The sequence below is a fragment of the Staurois parvus genome, unplaced genomic scaffold (assembly GCF_062004578.1).
Source record: "Staurois parvus isolate SC_StPar_1 unplaced genomic scaffold, SC_StPar_1.0 ptg000832l, whole genome shotgun sequence".
Classification (NCBI taxonomy): domain Eukaryota; kingdom Metazoa; phylum Chordata; class Amphibia; order Anura; family Ranidae; genus Staurois; species Staurois parvus.
The window spans coordinates 4,591,228-4,610,513 of NW_028318628.1; the positions used below are offsets into that span (position 1 = coordinate 4,591,228).

General features: G+C 39.5%; 1 protein-coding gene across 2 annotated transcripts; it reads right to left on the minus strand.

The window, feature by feature from the left end:
- Positions 1–158: 158 nt before the first annotated feature.
- On the minus strand, positions 159–17,103 carry LOC149443795 (ciliary microtubule associated protein 1A-like). 2 transcript variants are annotated; one of them, XM_089655328.1, is made up of 8 exons: positions 16,879–17,103; positions 15,904–16,195; positions 6,475–6,633; positions 4,714–4,917; positions 4,499–4,600; positions 4,285–4,406; positions 4,040–4,180; positions 159–569 (listed from the first exon to the last, which is right to left on the minus strand). In XM_089655328.1, the coding sequence occupies exons 3-8, from the start codon at positions 6,581–6,583 to the stop codon at positions 477–479; spliced, it is 771 nt and encodes a 256-aa protein (XP_089511454.1). In that variant the 5' UTR covers positions 6,584–6,633; positions 15,904–16,195; positions 16,879–17,103; the 3' UTR covers positions 159–476. The 2 variants fall into 2 exon arrangements, with proteins under 2 accessions (XP_089511454.1, XP_089511453.1); XM_089655327.1 differs by lacking the exon at positions 15,904–16,195 and having other exon boundaries at positions 16,879–17,102.
- Between the last annotated feature and the right edge of the window lie 2,183 nt (positions 17,104–19,286).

Genomic DNA, 19,286 nt, shown 5'->3' on the forward strand with positions numbered 1-19,286 from the left:
ACTGGCACAATATGGTATTATATATAGGATTCAAAAAGTAATTTTTTCAGTTAGAACACACAGCATTAGTTTGGCTCTCCAAAAACTGATCCTGCAATTTCAGGTTTCCAACACACAGGTAGTTAAAATACAAAACAAGATTTTTATGCACAAATTGGTGTAGTTTAGCTGGTTAACTTTAATTCTTACTAGTAAACCATTGCAAAAGTACACAGTGTGCCTTCATCATTTTGGGGAATCTCGTAAACAGATATTAATTAATTTAAAGACATAATGAAACTTCGTATGACCTTCCCGAGGACCACACACCAAGGTGCACATCTGAGTTGTTGCATTGTACTGTGTTGCAGAGCTACCATAAAGAGATGGACATTACAGTATGCCTACAGAGAGGAGAAATGCAGACAGAGTCATTCCCTTTTCTGTTCTTCCTTTGACAGTTTCTGAAGGTGGGTCCGTGCCGGTAGTCTTTTTGATTAATCTACTACATCCACAATCAATGGAGCGACATATTCGGAATGTCTGATTCCAAAAGAAAACTGAGGGGCGTGAGGCCGAGACAAGACCACCTTAAGAGAAAGGACAAATGTCAATTACATTTAATTTCTACTGTTACAATCCAGCAATGAGCACGTACATGTGATCCTAAATATGTTACATCCTTTAAATAAAGAAAAAATCCTCTTGTGCTGCCAAACCTAATATGATAAACTAAGAGTGGCTGCAAACACAAAATTGCGTTAAACAACACTAAAAAATAAATGGATAGATAAATAGTGCAGATCCAATGTTGGTTAAGAAAAAAACAAACAGCAGAAAAAGATGCAACACAAGGCCTGTCTTACCTGTCGCTAAAGCAAATAACGAAAACCCTTGCTTAAAACCTGTAGGATAGGATAATGGCAGCCGCAATTCCGGAGACATAGGGTCAAATGTCACATGAAGTTGGGTCCCACTGCTGTCAATCACAGCCAGAGAGGAGGTAGTATGGAACAGGGCCGAGATGGGCTCTGGGTGTCTCACAGACACACAGAGGCGGCTTGGGAGTGAGCACTCACGAGTGCCCACAGAGCAAGCAGCTTGCAATAGGGGCACTCAGCAGGGGGGAGGGGCCTGGAGCGCCAACGGCGGACCAGAGAAGAGGAGGATTGTACCATTGTACAGAGCAGGTAAGTATAACATGTTTGTTATTTTAAAAAAATATGTGAACCTTTACAATCACTTGTTCACATCAATGACCATATACATGACAAAGGATTTATTGTGCAGAAAGCAGACATCAATGCAGACATCAGAAGCAGACAACTATGATATAGTTGCATAGTTACATAGTTAGTCTGGTTGAACAAATACACAAGTCTATCTAGTTCAATCAGTAAAAGGGAAAATAAATGATACAATCCTATACCCACAGAAGGCAAAAAACCCCAATAAAGCTTGATCCAATTTGCTCCAGCAAGAGAAAAAATTCCTTCCTGATACCCCAAGAGGAAATTGGATATTCCTTGGATCAACTTGACCTATAAATGTTAGTATCCAGTTATATTGTGTACATTTAGGAAAGAATCCAGGCCTTTTTTAAAGAGATCAACTGAGCTGGCCAGAACCAGCTCTCAAGGAAGTCTATTCCACATTTTCACAGCTCTCACTGTGAAGAAGAATTTCCATATTTGGAGATTAAATTTCTTTTCCTCCAGACGTAGAGAGTGCCCCCTTGTCATTTGTGATGACCTCAGGGTGAATAGCTCTACACCGAGTTCACTACTGTATATGAACCACTTATGTATTCATACATGTTGATCATATCCCCCCTTAATCTCCTCTTCTCAAGAGAGAATAAATTCAGTTCCTCTAATATTTCCTCATAGCTGAGCTTCTCCATGCCTCTTATCAGTTTGATTGCCCTTCTCTGTAATTTCTCCAGTTCCCTGATATCCTTTTTATGAATTGGCGCCCAAAACTGAACTTCATATTTAAGATGAGGTCTTACTAATGATTTGTACAGGGGTAAAATCATATCTCTCTCTCTGGAGTCTATACCTCTCTTAATACAAGAGAGGATTTTGCTCGGGAAATGGTAGCTTTGTGTTGCATGCTGTTATTAAGCTTATGATCTACCTGAACACCCAGATCCTTCTCCACCATTGATTCCCCTAGTTGTACTCCCTCTAGTATTTAAGATGCATGCATATTTTTAGCCCCTACGTGCATAACTTTACAGTTATCAACATTAAACCTAATTTGCTACATGGTCTACAACAGGCATCACTAAATGGCGGACCGCGATCCGTTTGCGGACCTAGCCATTTAGGAGCCGCTTCTTTCCTCCCATCCTCCACCGCTGTTATAACAGCAGAACAATAGGGTATATTACTCACAATCCAACCATGTGGCAGCATCAGACCATGTGGCAGCATCAGACCATATGCTGCCACATGGTTGGATTGTGAGTAATATACCCTACAGAGTATCCTTATAAAAGGCAGAGGAGGAAGCATTTGGAGGCTGAACAGGAGACCGTTTATGATCCTTGGCTTTCTGGAGAGGTATTAGCCGGAGATATAAAGGATCCAGAGTGATCCTGAATGCTTGTTGGGCCATTTTGGGTCACAGGAAGGAGGTGAGGAGGCACTGCAGCTGGAGTGGATTTAAAGTGTGCCGGCACTTGCACAAAGTGTTCACGTTTAACACATTGCATGGTGTTTTATGACGTTTTATCAGCACTTGTTACTTTATGGACTTATTAGTACTTGCTTTAAAAGGTTTTTTGATTATTACCAAGGACGCTTAACACCAGTTTATTTCATTATATATTGTGTGTGTTTATCACTATTTTTAGGTCACTAAGGTGATCCATACACTAGTATTGTCCACTTTATATCATGGTTCTGATTAGCACTTTATTGTTATATGTATATTTTTGGTTTGTTGATTTATTAGCACTTTATGATTATATGGATACACATTTATTTTTATTCATTTTTATTCACTTTTGTAGTTAGCTCTGCACCATTCATTTTCATTTTTTGTTCTGATTGGTATTATTATTGGGTGTTGGCTGCTATTGGTTAGGATATTTCCGTATCAGCGCAGAAGGATTTTTAGTTTTTTTTTTCGAGTCCAGATGTGCTGACAACCAAAGTCACCTGGGTGCAGAGCAGAGAGTGGACTAATCGCTGTGTATGTCTGGCGGAAATACCACTAAGACTGCTGAGCTGCTGCTGTGGGGATTTACTATCTGCTGCTATAGAGACTGAGACCTTTAGGAACTGACCATACAGCCATCTAGTAGCCTTTTTGCTGCCTGTAGGTTAAACTGGGACTATTCCCATGTGCACCAATCATACAACTGGGCCCCAATGCTTCCAGGCTGAAGAGTCATGACTAAAGACTACCCCTTTAAAGCTACTACACAGAGACTTTTACCTATTGCTTATGCTAAGGGGTACCTCTCAGGGGACATTGCACCATATCTGAGCCATCCTATCCTAGAGTGTGCACTCTAGACTAGTATTATTATTCACATTGCAGCCAATGCTGTTTATTGCCGACTTTGCTGATTCTTGAGCTAATCCCAGTCTAGTGAAACAGAATTCTACTTTACCTTGGCATAGTGATTATACTGTCTAGCTGACTGTGACTGAACCTACCTTCTGTGTATTTATAGTCAAACCACCGTTTATTCTAACCCTTACCAATACATTGAGTTAATTTACCACTAAACAGTCTTGTGTCTATTTCTTGGTGTTAATTCACAGCCCAGTTAAAAGGTATCTACTGCATACTCGTGCTCCTATAGGTGCTTGCAGTAACTTTCATTCAACCAAGTGTGTCAGAGAGTCTGAGGGTGTTTTTGGAGTCGAGGCTCAGAACAGAGAATCTGAATTACTAAACGGCTCCTATGGAGGTAGAGCTACATATCTTTTACTGCATTACTAACAATTTAAAAATTTAAGTTTTTCTTAGGATGTACAGCTGATACAGGAACATGATTCCATTGCAGCATGTTGGTTAATGTCAGTGTCATTAGGAATCTTACCCTTTCTGGGCTATGGGCTCCTGGACCTGGTTTTTGTGTGGTGTCTCCAGGTAGGGAGTTTCTGGCGGTCATACTGTACTGTGGAGGTTTAAATTTATATGTTGCTGGCTCAACAACACGATAGGTTCCAGGTCCTGGTGTCTGAGATTACAGAGGATTCAAAGATATTTTTAGTATATAGAAGTCAATAAAAATGTAGCTTGAAAACAAGAGATATTACTACAAACAGAAAAAGAACTGCTTACTTTCTGCAGATCTTCATGGAAACTTCCAATCTTGCTTCGTCCAGTCAAAGAGTAATTTGGTGCTGATGATCTGTTAACAATTTTTGGCCCAAGCACAGTTGGAAGCATATATGCCGCTGGACCTATAATACATAAGGTATAACTTTTGTGGCAAACAGTCCCAGTAAGCACAGGGTATGGCCTGAGACAGCAGGTACACACATTTAGCACTTACCAGGTGTTTGGTCATTGCTAAAGGTCTTTGTTCTTGCCCCTAGAGAATACATTGGAACTGATCGATAAGCAGATTTTCCAGCACGCTCAGGACAGTAACTACCTGTTTAAAGACACACACACAAAGGAGAAGTTATAGGATTTATAAAACAAATGCTCAATATCACGAAATGGTTGTTTTCCTGCATAACATTATCTTATGGCTTATATTATCACCTGGTCCTGGAGTTCTGAAAGCATTTAGATCCTTGGGCCTTCCATAGAGTGAATATGCTGGTGTGCCATCTTTGCCCTTCATGGTGATATTAGCTGGCACCAGATACCCTGGTCCTGGGGAGCAGTTATCAACAAACTTGAAGCGACGACTACCAAAGCTATATGAAGGTGCTCTGTATTTACTAGGATCATGCTGGTTGTAACCTGCAAAGAGATCCATTCTGTAACTGAAAGCAGTTTTAGGGAGATTATTCACATCTTAATCATGGTAACATTTCTTTCCAAAAGCATAAAACTAAGTGCCAACAGTACAGGCACAGGTCCTCCTTGCAATCACAAATTTTATTACATATTATATAATATACAATATTATATTTCTGTTCTTATGTTTGGATACACTTTTAAGTTAAGATTTTTTAGCTACATTTTCTAAATTAAATGTTTAAATATAAACTTAACTGCATTAGAACCAGTGTCAACAGTCATTTGTTTGCTTCAGAATTTCTTCTCTACCAATACAAGTCGAAAGAAATGCAAACACATGTTAAAGTAAGTCAAATGCAGGTCAGAAAAAGGTAACAACTATTGGTAAAGTGCACATGAATTCTGCAATGTTCCTATAATGATCTTGCAAGCATTTCAAACTGATGTCAAAAGCATACTGCAGTGGCCCATCGAAGTCTGCCAGCAATTTGTTGAATACGTTCAGAGGTTGAAGGGAGTGCGGTCAAGTCCAAATATTATAAGAAAAATATCATATGCTTGTAACTCTAACTACTTGGGCTACTGATTTCTTATACCTCATGCGCGTAGAATGTAAAAAATGCTGCTTTTACAGGTGACAGTTTGACTTTGACTTTTTTCAACCTGTAAACACATCTTTATGTTAGCCTGCATGGCCATGGACACATAGGCGTTTACAAGAATATTAGAAGGGGAGTATTTCAAGGCTTAAAAATGCACAACCAGCTTGTTCAGGAGAGGAGCTTTTGGGCAGAAAAAATGCTGAACACACCTAAATTAGTCTAAATGTGCCTAAATGATAATAAATTAGTATTTTGGTCAGCGGAATGAATAAACACCCAAATGCTTGTCATGCCTAAACGAGTGTGCAAAATGTGGCTTTAGGTGTTTTTTTAAGCTGCTTTTTTACTGCAGGGAGAAAAGGCATCCTGTGTGCATGAGGCCTTAATAAGCTTGGACCAATGTAAGTATGCATATGCCATACCACAATGACCACAGCTACAGTGATCTCTGTTGTCTTACGGGTCCTGTTCCATGGGAGTCACTTGCTTGGCATGGACATAATTTACAGAATTTAATTTTTTGTCAGTGAATTCATTGAGAAAAATGTAAGGTGTTCTGTGAATGGGGCCCATGCTAAGTGACCCTCTGTGTTTACTATGCAGCAGGGCAGCCACTTGGCAAGGGACCCATAAGACTGTAGTGGTTCTACAGCAGTTCTACAGGTGTGGCATATGCATACTTATATTGGTCCAAGCTGGACCAAAGTATTTGTGCAATAAGATCCATACCTGGAATTCAGCTTTAAATCAATTTAGTCCATCTTATGCCTTTTTCAGCATATATTCAGTTTACAGGTGTAAAGATTCCTAATCGTCTGTCTTAGTATATCACAAGTGATTACAAAAAAAGACATCTGCAGTTTCTGCTTTTTTACTATGTAGAGACATAAAAAGACAGATACAAAGTTTTCAAACTGACAAGGCCTTACTAACCCCGTACAGCTTCAGCATTTACCTGTGTTCCCCGGCAAAGCATATTTAGGTCCTGGACTGCAGTACAGAGCTGCAATTGGCCCTCGGGGTCTGTGGGGCTTCCAGGGTCCAATCTGAACTTCAGCCATCATAGTGAGCTTATGTTCGGGATGTCAGTACCATACACAAAAATGTTGTACAACTAAAGTGAAAGAAGAAATATTTATTGATAAACTATACTACAATGGACAGATACATATGTGATTCAGAGAAATTCTAATTCTGAGTGTTCATTCTCTTCTTGTAATCATCAAGACTGGCTACATAATGTGGGCATGTTTACACCAAGGCCCATTTCATGAAGGCACTCCATCAGTCTGTTTTTGACTCATTAATAGACAGATCAAAACCTGACTACAAGGTATGGTATTGGGTAGCCAGATATAAAAGGATGTGCATCTGTTTACATCCAGGTCTGTTTAGGATCATCAGACCAAATGCAGTACATTTGTTATCAGGTCTGATTTTGCAGGACTGAACAGAATGGATGTAAACAGATATAAACGGATGCCCATTTGGTCACCAATCAGGATAACATGTTTTTCTTGCATTACAAGATGGAGGTAAAACTAAACACAACTGGAACAAACAAGGATTTCACATATGTGACATTTGTTTGTTTTGCTCCAATGCAACAGGGGCTCTGGTCATAAGCAGGCCATAGATTATGCAATTTTTTTCTATCCACCATGGTTTGAAGGAAAGAAAATCACTAGATTCCCTCATCAACACAGTCAGAGTTGATGAGGGAATCCCTCCTACAGCACTGTTGTGTTCTGCCAATGGAAAGTCTTCCCAGCCAACAGAACATGAAGACTGCTAGCGGCTTTAGCCCCTGGCAATAATCACATGTACAAAATCCTACAGGCTGGTTGTACCCAAGTCGATCAATGGATAAACTTCAGTACAACCAGCCTGCCCATAGATGGATCGAATTTTAGCTGGTCCCTGCTGAACCGACCAAAATTCAATCCATCTATGGCTGCCTTCACTGTGTGTTCCTACAGCAAGTTACAATTGTTTCCAAATCCATGGTCTGACACATATCAGTGGCAGTAACTGATTTGTGGAATTTATTAATATGCAGTTACACTGAATTAATGTACTATACTTTGGCTCAAATTTTGTAGTTAATGAAGTAATCAATAAACATGAATAAGGCATTTTAAGTATTTCTGCACTTTAACGCAATAAAAAGTAATGCATCTCATCTATATTGCAAATGATAACCGTTAGCTTTGTAAGTGTCATGAATAAAAAATCCAAGCATGCACTGCCAGCAAGCGTGACAAAAACCTTTTAATTGTGAACTTCCTTTTAAATTTTTTTTTTCTTTTGGATAGAGTGGGGAAGGGTTAGACTCTCTCCCTGAAATTCATAGAGTGTTGTAGACATTCTTTAGAATTCTGTCAGGCCTCTGCTTCAACTGCCAGTACTTGTGGCACATTCATTTACTTGTATGAAACAGGAACATGAATCTGTTGTACGGAGGCCAGCACAGAGTTTGGAGTGTCCATACCAGACATTCTTTCCTCAGTGAAGCTTGGTAACACTAGGCTTGCTATTCAAACCAATAGCAGCTATGTAATCTGCCCACTGCTGTCCATTGTCAATCACCTCATGGGGAACTAGCCTTTCAGAGTTCTCCATCAGCATCTGCCCACCAACCTTTTGCTGCATCCATGGAGTTGAGTTTGATGGGTGGGCAGAGCCTGATGGGGAATTCAGAGAAACTAGTTCTTCATGAAGTCCACCTCCTTTGTGATTGACAACAGACAGTAGTGGGCAGATTTCATAACTGCTATTCAACCCAACGGTGACTACAGAATCTGCAAACCGCTGTTCGCTGTCAATCGCAAGGAGGGCAAACCTGAAGAGAAACCAGTCTCTTAGCTTTAGTGTATCTAAACAAACAATGAAGTAAATACAAAACACATTAATAAAGTATTAAACACACAATAACCCCCCTAAAAAACTTTGTCCTGTCTGTATGCCAGCTTTGAGTTTGTCCTTATTATCTCCAGTTTCATTATTTATGAACTGGAGGTAATTCTTTTTAGTTTGCCACAGCCATTATGACACATTGTAAAATTGATCCAGTTAAAAGTGACCAGTCATGCCTTCTGGCAATCCGATGGATGTGTCTGGGTTTGGTGGTTGCCAGGAGAATGGTACTTGCCTGACTGCACTGAGCCAAGTGTAAAGTTTGGTGGAGGGGAGATTATGGTGTGGGGTTTTTTTTTTCCAGGGGTTGGGCTTGGCCCCTTAGTTCCAGTGAAGGGAACACTTAAGGCATCAGCATACCAAGACATTTTGGACAATTTCATGCTCCCAACTTTGTGGGAACAGTTTGGGGATGGCCCCTCTCTTTTGCAACATGACTGTGCACCAGTGCACAAAGCAAGGTCCATAAAGACATGGATGAGCGAGTTTGGGGTGGAGGAACTTGACTGCCCTGCACAGTCCAATAGAACACCTTTGGCATGAATTAGAATGGAGACTGTGAGCCAGGCCTTCTCGTCCGACATCAGTGCCTGACCTCACAAATGTGCTTCTGGAAGAATGGTCAAACTTTCCCATAGACACACTCCTAAAACCTTGTGGACCGCTTTTCCATGAAGAGTTGAAGCTGTTATAGCTGCAAAGGGTGGGCCAAATCAATATTGAACCCTACAGACTAAGACTGGGATGCCATTAAAGTTCATGTGGGTGTACAGGCAGGTGTCCCAATACTTTTGACAATATAGTGTATGTATGTTTTCTGCCAATTGCCATGCCTCCACTTACCCCAGAAGCCTCTACTATACTCTACTCCCCTCTCAAGTTGAGGCCTTGTATACTATATTGGCTCTGCAATGTACAGTGTCAGAGAAAACCATGCAGATGTTCGCCAGAAAATTGGGCTAAGTTTTGTATTGTATAATTCACAAAAATAAATGTTTTACTGGGGTTGAATTTATTATATCTTTTTATATTTCCACCTGGCTTCTTTTTTGCTCTACAGACATATATATACAATGTTCAGCACAAATATGTATACCTCTTTTGAAAAGTAAGATTTTAATCAATATCTCAATGAACGCAAGCACAATTTCCAAAATTTTGACAAAATGGAGTTTTATAGAACATTTGTTTAGCTCATTACATGAAAGTAAGATTAATAATATAAAATATATATTAAATTACAAAATCTTCAGCTTTACTCAAATGAGTTGATGCAAAAAGGAATACACCCCACAACAAAAACAACTCCTTCTAGTATTTTGTGTGACCTCCATGATTTGTAAGGACAGGATCAAGTCTTCTAGGCATGGAATGAACACATTGGCTACATATTACAACATTGATCTTTTTCCATTCTTCAAGAACGACCTGTTTTAGAGCCTGGATGCTGGAGGAGAGTGATGTTCAACTTGTCTCTTCAGAATTCCCCATAGGTGTTCAATTGGGTTCAAATCAGGAGACATACTTGGCCACTGAATCACTCTTACTTTGTTCTTCGGAAATGCAACAGTGGCCTTAGATGTGTGTTATGGATCATTGTCATGTTGGAAAAGTGCATGACGAACAAGGGCATGGCGTGATGGTAGCATCTTCTCTTTCAATATAGAGCAGTACACCTGTGAATTCATGATACCATCAATGAAATGCAGCTCCCCGACTCCAGCAGCACTCCTGCAGCCCCACAGGACACTGCCACCACCATGTTTCACTGTAGGTACCATTAATTTTTCTTTGTACACTTCACCTTTGCGACGCCATACAGTTTTGAAGCTATCAGCTCCAAAAACATTTATCTTGGTCTCATCACTCCAGAGTACAGAATCCCAATAGTCTTCTTTCTCAGCATGGCCCCTTGCAAATTCTAGGCGGACGTTTTGTGCAGGGGCTTTAGTAAAGGCTTACTCATCGATGGCACGCATGCATACCATTCCTCTGCAGTGTAGGTTGTTTTGTGTCTCAGAAAAAAAACACTCCAGTTTGGCTTTCTACTTTAGCTAACTGCAGTGACCTTGCCTGGAGATTTTCTTCAACCCTTCTCAGAAGACGCTCCTGTCGAGGTGTTAACTTCCATGGATGACCCGGATGTCTCCGTGAGATGGTTGCAGCTCCATCTTTGTTAAATTGTTGTATCACTTTTGCTACAGTATTCTGACTGATAGGTAAAGCTTTGCTGATCTTCTTGAAGCCTTCACCTTTCTTGTGTAAAGAGATTATTTCCTTTCTCAGGCTTTGTGCCATTTCTGTTCCATGTGGTGCCATTGCTGACAGCATGAAATGGGAAGGGGTTTTCTTTGAAAGTAATGCCCTTTTATAATCAACTGTCTGCTGGACACCTGTTTAATGAATAATTAGACTCACCTGTAGTTGAATTCTTGTTAATTAGGATTTTGTTGTCTAAAAGTTAGGTTTGATCCTAAGACAGTCATTGGGGTGTATTCATTTTTGCAATGTGGTCTTGAATGAATTTGTCAGGAAATTTTGTGTGTGCAAATTAACAAATCTTGTTTGCAATCAATGGCCTGCATTTCTAGGAGTATTTTGTAATATAGCGTCCCAAAGAAAAATTTTGATTCCTAAAGGAAAGTAAAACTTTTCTAACAAATCTGTTGGGGTGTACTTATGTATGCTGAGCACTGTATGTGTGTGTAATATATATATATATATATACCACGTTCCAAATTATTATGCAAATTCTATTTAAGTGTCACAAAGATTAAATATTTTGTTTTTCAGTTTAACTCATGGATGGCATTGTGTGTAAGGGCTCTTTTGTCACTGAAAACAATCTCGGACACCTGTGATAATTAGATTGGCCGGTGAGCGCAATTTAAGGAAAAACTACTAAAGGAGGGTGTTCCACATTATTAAGCAGAGCACCATTTTCAAGCAATATGGGGAAGAAAAAGGATCTCTCTGCTGCCGAAAAGAGTGAAATATTTCAATGCCTTGGACGAGGTATGAAAACATTAGATATTTCACGAAAACTTAAGCATGATCATCGCACTATTAAGAGATTTGTGGCTGATTCAGAGCACAGACGGGTTCGTGCAGATAAAGGCACATTGAGGAATATTTCTGCCAGATCCATGCATCGGATCGAGAGAGCAGCTGCTAAAATACCATTACATAGCAGCAAACAGATATTTGAAGCTGCTGGTGCCTCTGGAGTCCCACGGACATCAAGGTGTAGAGTCCTCCAGAGTCTTGCAACTGTGCATAAACCTTCTATTCGGTCACCACTAACCAATGCTCACAAGCAGAAACGGCTGCATTGGGCAGAAAAATACATGAAGACTAATTTTCAAACAGTCCTGTTCACTGATGAGTGCCATGCAACCCTGGATGGTCCAGATGAATAGAGTAGTGGATGGTTGGTTGACGGCCACCCTGTTCCAACAAGGCTGCAACGTCAGCAAGGTGATGGTGGAGTCATGTTTTGGGCCGGAATCATGGGAACAGAGCGGGTCGGCCCCTTTAGAGCCCCCGAAGGTGTAAAGATGACCTCTGCAAAGTATGTGGAGTTTATGACTGACCACTTTCTTCCCTGGTACAGAAGGAAGAACTATGCTTTCTGTAATAAAATCATCTTCATGCATGACAATGCACCATCTCATGCTGCAAAGAATACCTCTGCATCAATGGCTGTTATGGGGATAAAAGAGGAGAAAGTCATGGTGTGGCCTCCATCCTCCCCTGACCTGAATCCTATTGAGAACCTTTGGAGCATCCTCAAGCAAAAGATCTATGAGGGTGGGAGGAAGTTTACATCCAAACAGCAGCTCTGGGAGGCTATTCTGACATCTTGCAAACAAATTCAAGCAGACACTGTCTAAAATCTCACAAGTTCAATGGATGCAAGACTTGTGAAGCTGCTATCAAATAAGGGGTCCTATGTTACAATGTAACGTGACCTGTTAAAATGTTTAAAAAGTTAAAATGTTGTTAAAAGTTTGATTGAAATAGCTTTTGATTTCAGTAAATATGCTGCAAACACAACAAATGACAATTTTCAGTTCTTTACAACCTATAAAGTGTTTTGAAACTTACTGTGCGTAATGATTTGGAACAGTGCATTGGAAGTGTTTTATGTTTAAAAAAAATACTGTTATCATTAGGAGGTTTGTTCAATAAAATTTGAATTGTACTCCTAATAGTTGATAACATGAGAATTATGCTGACTGTTATTTACATAAATTATTTAGGTAAATGGGAAAAATATAATTTACATAATAATTTGGAACACGGTGTGTATATATTTGTTTTTTAGAGGACATGATTGATAGCACTGAGTCTCAGCCTTTACCAACTGCTCTCTGCTTTCAGGACATCAGCCTCAATACTTCCTTCAAATGATATAAGCAGAAATTGTAGACAAACAAAAAAAAAGTAGCACTCTAAAGCTTTTAGCGCTGATAACAGTGAACATGACATGTAATGAACTTGTGCAAATTGAATATAACAGCTGGTCAAGCTATAATATGATACAGAAAACTGGCTTACTGGGGTAGATTTACTAAACCTGGTGTAATCTGGTGCAGCGGTACATGGTAGCCAATCAGCTTCTAAGCTTAACTTGTTCCATTGAGCTTTGGCAATAAAACCTGGACATTGATTGGTTTCTATGCACAGCTACTCCAGATTTTGCACTCTCTACCTACATGGAAGAAAATATATTTGAAATATATTTTAGAAATATTCTTCCCTAATATATTGCCATATATTTGAAATGCTACAATTTTGGCCATATTCAATATATATATATACACACACACACACACACACACACACACACACACACACATAGATACATACACACATACATACACACACACACTGCATGTTGAAATGCGTATATGTTAAATTTTATAGGTTAAATAAAAATCTGAATGTATTTAACCACTTGACCTCCAGTGGATTTACCCCCCTTAATGACCAGGCCTCTTTTTGCTACTCGGCGCTGCACTGATTCAACTGATAATTACGCGGTCATGCAATGCTGCACCCAAACAAAATTTACGTCCTTTTTTTCACACAAATAGAGCTTTCTGTTGGTGGTATTTGATCACCTGTGCGCTTTTTATTTTTCACGCTATAAACAAAAAAAGGCCAAAAATTTGGAAGAAAAACAATATTTTTTAATTTCAGCTATAAAAAATATATAGTAAACTCAAAGTTGGTTATAAATTTAGGCCAAAATGTATTCTGCTACATGTTTTTGGTAAAAAAATCCCAATAAGTGTATATTGATTTCCTTGTGTGAAAGTTATAGCGTCTACAAACTATGGTATAGATACTGCAATTTATGCCATTTTTTTGCTATACAGCGCTGCGCTAGTTTAACGGACAATTGCGCGGTCATGCAATACGGTACATAAATGAAATTTACATCCTTTTTTTCCCACAAATTGAGCTTTCTTTCGGTGGTATTTGATCGCCTGTGCGGTTTATATTTTTTGCGCTATAAAAAAAAAGGCTGACAATGTTGAGGAAAAAAAAACAATATTTTGGACTTTTTGCTATAAAACATGTCCAGTAAAAAAGAATTTAAAAATCAAATTTAGTCATAAATTTCTGCCAAAATGCATTCTGCGACATGTCTTTGCTAACAAAAAAAACCCAATACGTGTAAATTAATTGGTTTACGTGAAAGTTATAGCGTTTACAAATGGCGGGAAAGATACTGAGATTTTTAGTTTTTTTTAATATTAATTATGGCAGCGATCAGCGACTTATGGCGGCGATCAGTGACTTGTGGCGGCGATCAGCAACTTATGGCGGGACTGCGGGACTGCGGCGGACATTCTGACATTGGGGGGTACTGACTTGGGGTCACTGACATCCCCAGTGACACCAATACAGTGATCAGTGCAAAAAAAAAAACACTGAAACTGTACCAATGGCACTGGGGAGGAAGGGGTTAAGTTTATTATTCAGGGAAAGGGCTAACTGTGTGAGGGGAGTGTTTTACTAGGGGGCGGGGGTGTGTACTGCAGGGAACACCTCTGATCAGGAGAGAGAAACTCTTCTGTCCCGATCAGCGTGTCCTGGAGCTCTCAGGGAACTGACAGAAAGCACAGCTACTGCAGCTGTGCTCTCTGTCAGCAATTGCCGGCGATTGCCGGGACATAGCCGGTAACGACCGGCTGTGACCCAGCGACTGACATCCGCGGCTGTGATCGGCGGGACAGGTAGGGCGGCGGCGCGCCTCACGTGCGCCCCCTACCTTTTACAATATAAACACACATTTTAAAACGTGTTTTTCCCAGCCGTGCCGCCCTGCCGCCGTATTTATACAGTGGCTGGGCAGCATGTGGTTAAAAGAAATATATTTTTAAAAATATATATTTTTAAAAATATTCTTCAGATTTTTTATAACATATAAAAAAGTCATTTTAACATATAATTGTACATTGTAAATGCATTCCAAAAATTTAGACTTGTATTTTTAAAGACACAGTATATTTGAAATGTATTTTTAAAATATTTTTCATATATTTTGTAATGAAAATGCATTTTAATATAATATATATATATTTATTGAAATATATTTTGAAATATATTGAATGTGTCCAAAATTGTAGCATTTCAAATATATGGCAATATATTTTGGAAGAGTATTTTTTAAATATATTTCAAATATATTTTTCTTCCATATGGGCAGCTTTAGTAAATAACCCCCCCCTTGCTTAAAACTATACCAGGTAATGTAAGATGACTTCAGCTCTGCTCTCTACCTGTAGGAGAGGTCCCTCAGCGATTACATTACCTGGTTTAGTTTTGGTCACAGTGCTTAATATAGTGCTTAATAGGCTTATTAAAGTGGAACTTAACCTCCCAGTATACTCACCTCCACCTTCCAGCGATGTGGTCGTTATATTCCTCACAGCTCTGTCATCTTCTTACCGGGTGCTGGGTTTTTGGCCTCTTGATTGACCCAGCAGGGGATGACATCATCCTATGCATGTGCACAGCAGTCAGTTATTGCAGCATGGCAGAAGTGGATACTGAGCTGTGCATGCGCATTTCAGTATACATTTAGCAGGAAAATATGACCAGACAGATAAGTTTGTATTCTTGCAATAAAAAGCCAGGTGACAGCTGAAGCCGGCTTACCTAGCACCACAAGTACTTTTTATGTGCTCCACAGTACATAATATTCACTCAGCAGAGCAAACACCCTGGCAAAGAAATGTATGTCCACGTTCAGAGTAAATAACCTGAGCTCTATTTAGTGGCTAAGCTACAAATTTCTATATTTAAACCAGTAATAAACCCAAAAAAAACATTTTTTTCTATTGCAGCTTCCAATTCTTAGATGTAGTGGCTGCATTAGTTTCCTTTTTTTAACTTTTCTTTCTTTACTTTTTTTTCACCTGTTGATCTAACCAGTAAGTCTTATGTATTTTACCTTCTTTAACAGACCAGTCTCTCCTGGAAAAGTGACAGTTGGATCATTTAAAGCAGAACTAAAGGCAGTAATAAATACTTCTGCTCCAATAGTCCAATGGCCACGATGTCCCTCGCTGGTATGGGCATCTTCTACTCGGCTTTTTTCAGGTGCCGATATTTGGCCATCTTGATAGGCCAGTGCGATATGAAGTCACAGTTCCATTTACATTCTGCAGAGGACTGTGAACAGGCGGGTACGTATATTTTATTTCAGAAGAGACGGCATGTATCTTCAATAAAAGGCCTGCTTGCTGGCAAAAATAAAAAAAAAATTGCATTTAGTTCTGCTTTTACACTAACAGGGAAGCTTACAATGATCAGCTTTTATTCATTTATGTAAAACATTTATCCCAAAAAGGAAAAAAAAAACTTGATATACCTGTTAAAAAATTCTTAATTTGTTAATCAAATCCACTTAAATCTGCTAGTTCATCTAATACTACCCTCTCGTTGGACTGACAATACTTTGGTCCAAAGGTGTCGCCACCCAGAGCGTGAATACTCATGCGATTCGATTCTAGTGCGGAACAAAAAAAGGGTCCTACACCTTTTTGGTGCGGATACGGTGCAATTTGGCTCAGTATGGCTCAAATCGCACCACACAGAATTCACATGTGATTTGCACAGCAATGCGGTGTGGCTCCTGTGTGAATCACATGCGATATGACGCACCGCACACGCGTGAACCCAGTGTGTGTTACTGGCCAGATCACCAGGTGAAAATAAAAAAAGAGCTTAAAGAAGAAAAGTAATGCAGCCACCACATTTAAGGATTGGTAAGCTGTAATATATGACATTTTTGGCTTTAATATCACTTTAATACAATAACAAAATATTAAACAGCAAGCTTTGGAAAATGTGAAAGTCATATAAGACATTAAATGAAGTTAAACAATATAATAACAATATAATATTAACTTAAATATGAACTCACCGCAAAAACACTATAGGTTTATAAAATTTGCCGTGACTGATTTTGCAGCAGCACTTGAAATCCCAGAACGAGTTGTGTCAGTGGGTAAATGAAAGAAGAATCCTTAGAAAGCAGGATTTCTGCAAGGGACATTAGTGAAAATCATATTCAGAAGTGGTCACCAGCAGGATTTTAGATGTCTGCTCTGCCTGCCTTCTCCTATTCAGTAAACTCAGAGCAAAGTAAGACAAAACCTCAGTCTCTGTATCCCAGTCCATTCACTAAACATTGTGTCCCTGGTTACCAGGCTTGGAGGCTGTTACTAAAACAAACCGTATTCACTCAATTCACTCCAAGATGCAAACATACAAAGGGAATGAATAAAACCACAGGGACAAAGAGTCACCCAAAATAGGGCACATTCACACGGATTTTTGCAGGTGCAAATCTTCTCTAGTGTAAAAATCGGATTTTTTTTTTCTTTGCCAGAGCTGCAAGTGGTGCATACAGCGGGCAATAGAAGTGAAGGGATGTCAGTGGGTACTTGGGTAAACATCAGTGCTTGCATCAACAATTACCTGCACATGCACCTATGACGTATCATCTCAATGCTGAACTTCCGAGTACAACCAATCATTTCTATGGCCAGCTGTATAGGCCACCTGTGGCCCATTGGGTTTGGAAAAATGAAGAATTTATACGTTAGCGGAGATTTGCCCCTGCCAACATCTGTGTATATGAGCCCATAATGACAGAAAAATAAAAAAAAATGTGTAACACCTTAGTGGAACTCCATCCCTACTGTAAAAAATAAAATGTCTAAGGCTCCATGTACACTGCAGCTGATAAACTGACGTTCAGGAGCTCTTCTGCGTTTTTTTTCAGCAGCCCTTGAACTCTCCCTAATGTTTTCCTATGTGTCCATGTACACTGTGTCATTTACAGTCGTTTACAGGCAGTTGAGTTTACAGTCGTTATTTTGAATGCACCAAACTTGCAGTCAAGAGTAGATTTTCTCAGCGTTTCAAACGCCAAACACTTGTAAACGTGGCTAACGGTGTTTGTAAGCATTTGGGTTTGGAAAAATGTTTTAACTCTTCCATTTCCAGATGTTGTCCAGAGCCTTTTCTCATCATGAAAAATGCATGCAAATCCCGGTGCTCAAATGGATCTAGCACACCATACATTGAGGTTTCGCATGAAAGAAAATATGTTAGACACTGCTGCAATAATTTCTGCACAGAAATGAGCTGGAACACTTTTAAATACCACAAAAAAAAAGACAGGTAATCTCAACACATACTGCTCTCTCTGCTTCTGCTCTCTCTATTTCTCTCAAAATGTCTGAAATATTTATTTTTTTACTATTTTTCAGTGCATTCTGGGCATTTTGGAAGGTTTCCTGAGGTTATCTTTAAAAAACGCTTCTAAACGCAAACGCTCATAAACGCAGTATGCAAATGCGGCTAAACAGCCGTTTTTTTAACCTACGTTTTCCAGCAGTCAGTTTCCATCGTTCAGAAGTGTTTTCCAAACATCCCGTGTACATGGAGCCTAAATACTAAAAGTTGTCTCTACATAAAAGTAAGAAAAACATACTTGGTAGTCTATGAAGTTCAGCATTGACCAAACACTCTGCAGGGATGTTTACAAAGACTACTGGAATTGGCGGAACTCTGCAGCATGACTGCACAGTAGACTGGAAGAGAACCTGTGTCATTTCTGTTCATGCGCAAGATCCTGCAAGCTGCCTCCTGAGATGCATAATGTAAAAGAGGCAGTTTGCAGAACTGCAAGCACATCCTGGAGTGATCTTTGGCCTTCCTGTGCATGCGCGGGGTTCAGGTACATCATCTTCTCCTAGGCAAGAATCATGGACCTATTCTTTTGAAAAAAAATTTTTTTTGTTTTTGCAATTGTGTTATAGGGAGGGGCTAGGAGGCACACAGCATAGGAATATATATATTTTTTTGCAATTACATAAAGTGATTGTAAAACCTCGCCTTCTAAAACAACCTATGCAGTTTAAAATAAAAATGAAAGGCAAAACATTTGTGTATGGATAAACACTCACCGGCCACTTTATTAAGTGCATCTGGCTAGTACTGGGTTGGACCCACTTTTGCCTTCAGAACTGCCTTAATTCTTCGTGGCATAGATTCAACAAGGGGTTGGAAACATTCCTCAGAGATTTTGGTCCATATTGACATGAGTTACTGTTGTCTTTCTAACGTCACAAACCGATCTGCCCATTCTGCTCTGACATCAACAAAGCATTTTCATCCACACAACTGCTGCTCACTGGATATTTTCTCTTTTTCAGACCATTCTCTGTAAACCTTAGAGATGGTTGTGCGTGAAAATTCCAGCAGATCAGCAGTTTTTGAAATACTCAGACCAGCCCATGTGGCACCAACAACCAAGCTACG

Bases quoted from the DNA above. Each gene is read 5' to 3' on its own strand.
- LOC149443795 (XM_089655328.1), bottom strand. From the start codon at position 6,583: ATGATGGCTGAAGTTCAGATTGGACCCTGGAAGCCCCACAGACCCCGA. The intron at 4,601-4,713 runs GTGATAATATAA...GTCTTTAAACAG, and splicing joins TTTCAGAACTCCAGGACCAG to GTAGTTACTGTCCTGAGCGT. The intron at 4,181-4,284 runs GTAAGCAGTTCT...CTGTAATCTCAG, and splicing joins TCCATGAAGATCTGCAGAAA to ACACCAGGACCTGGAACCTA.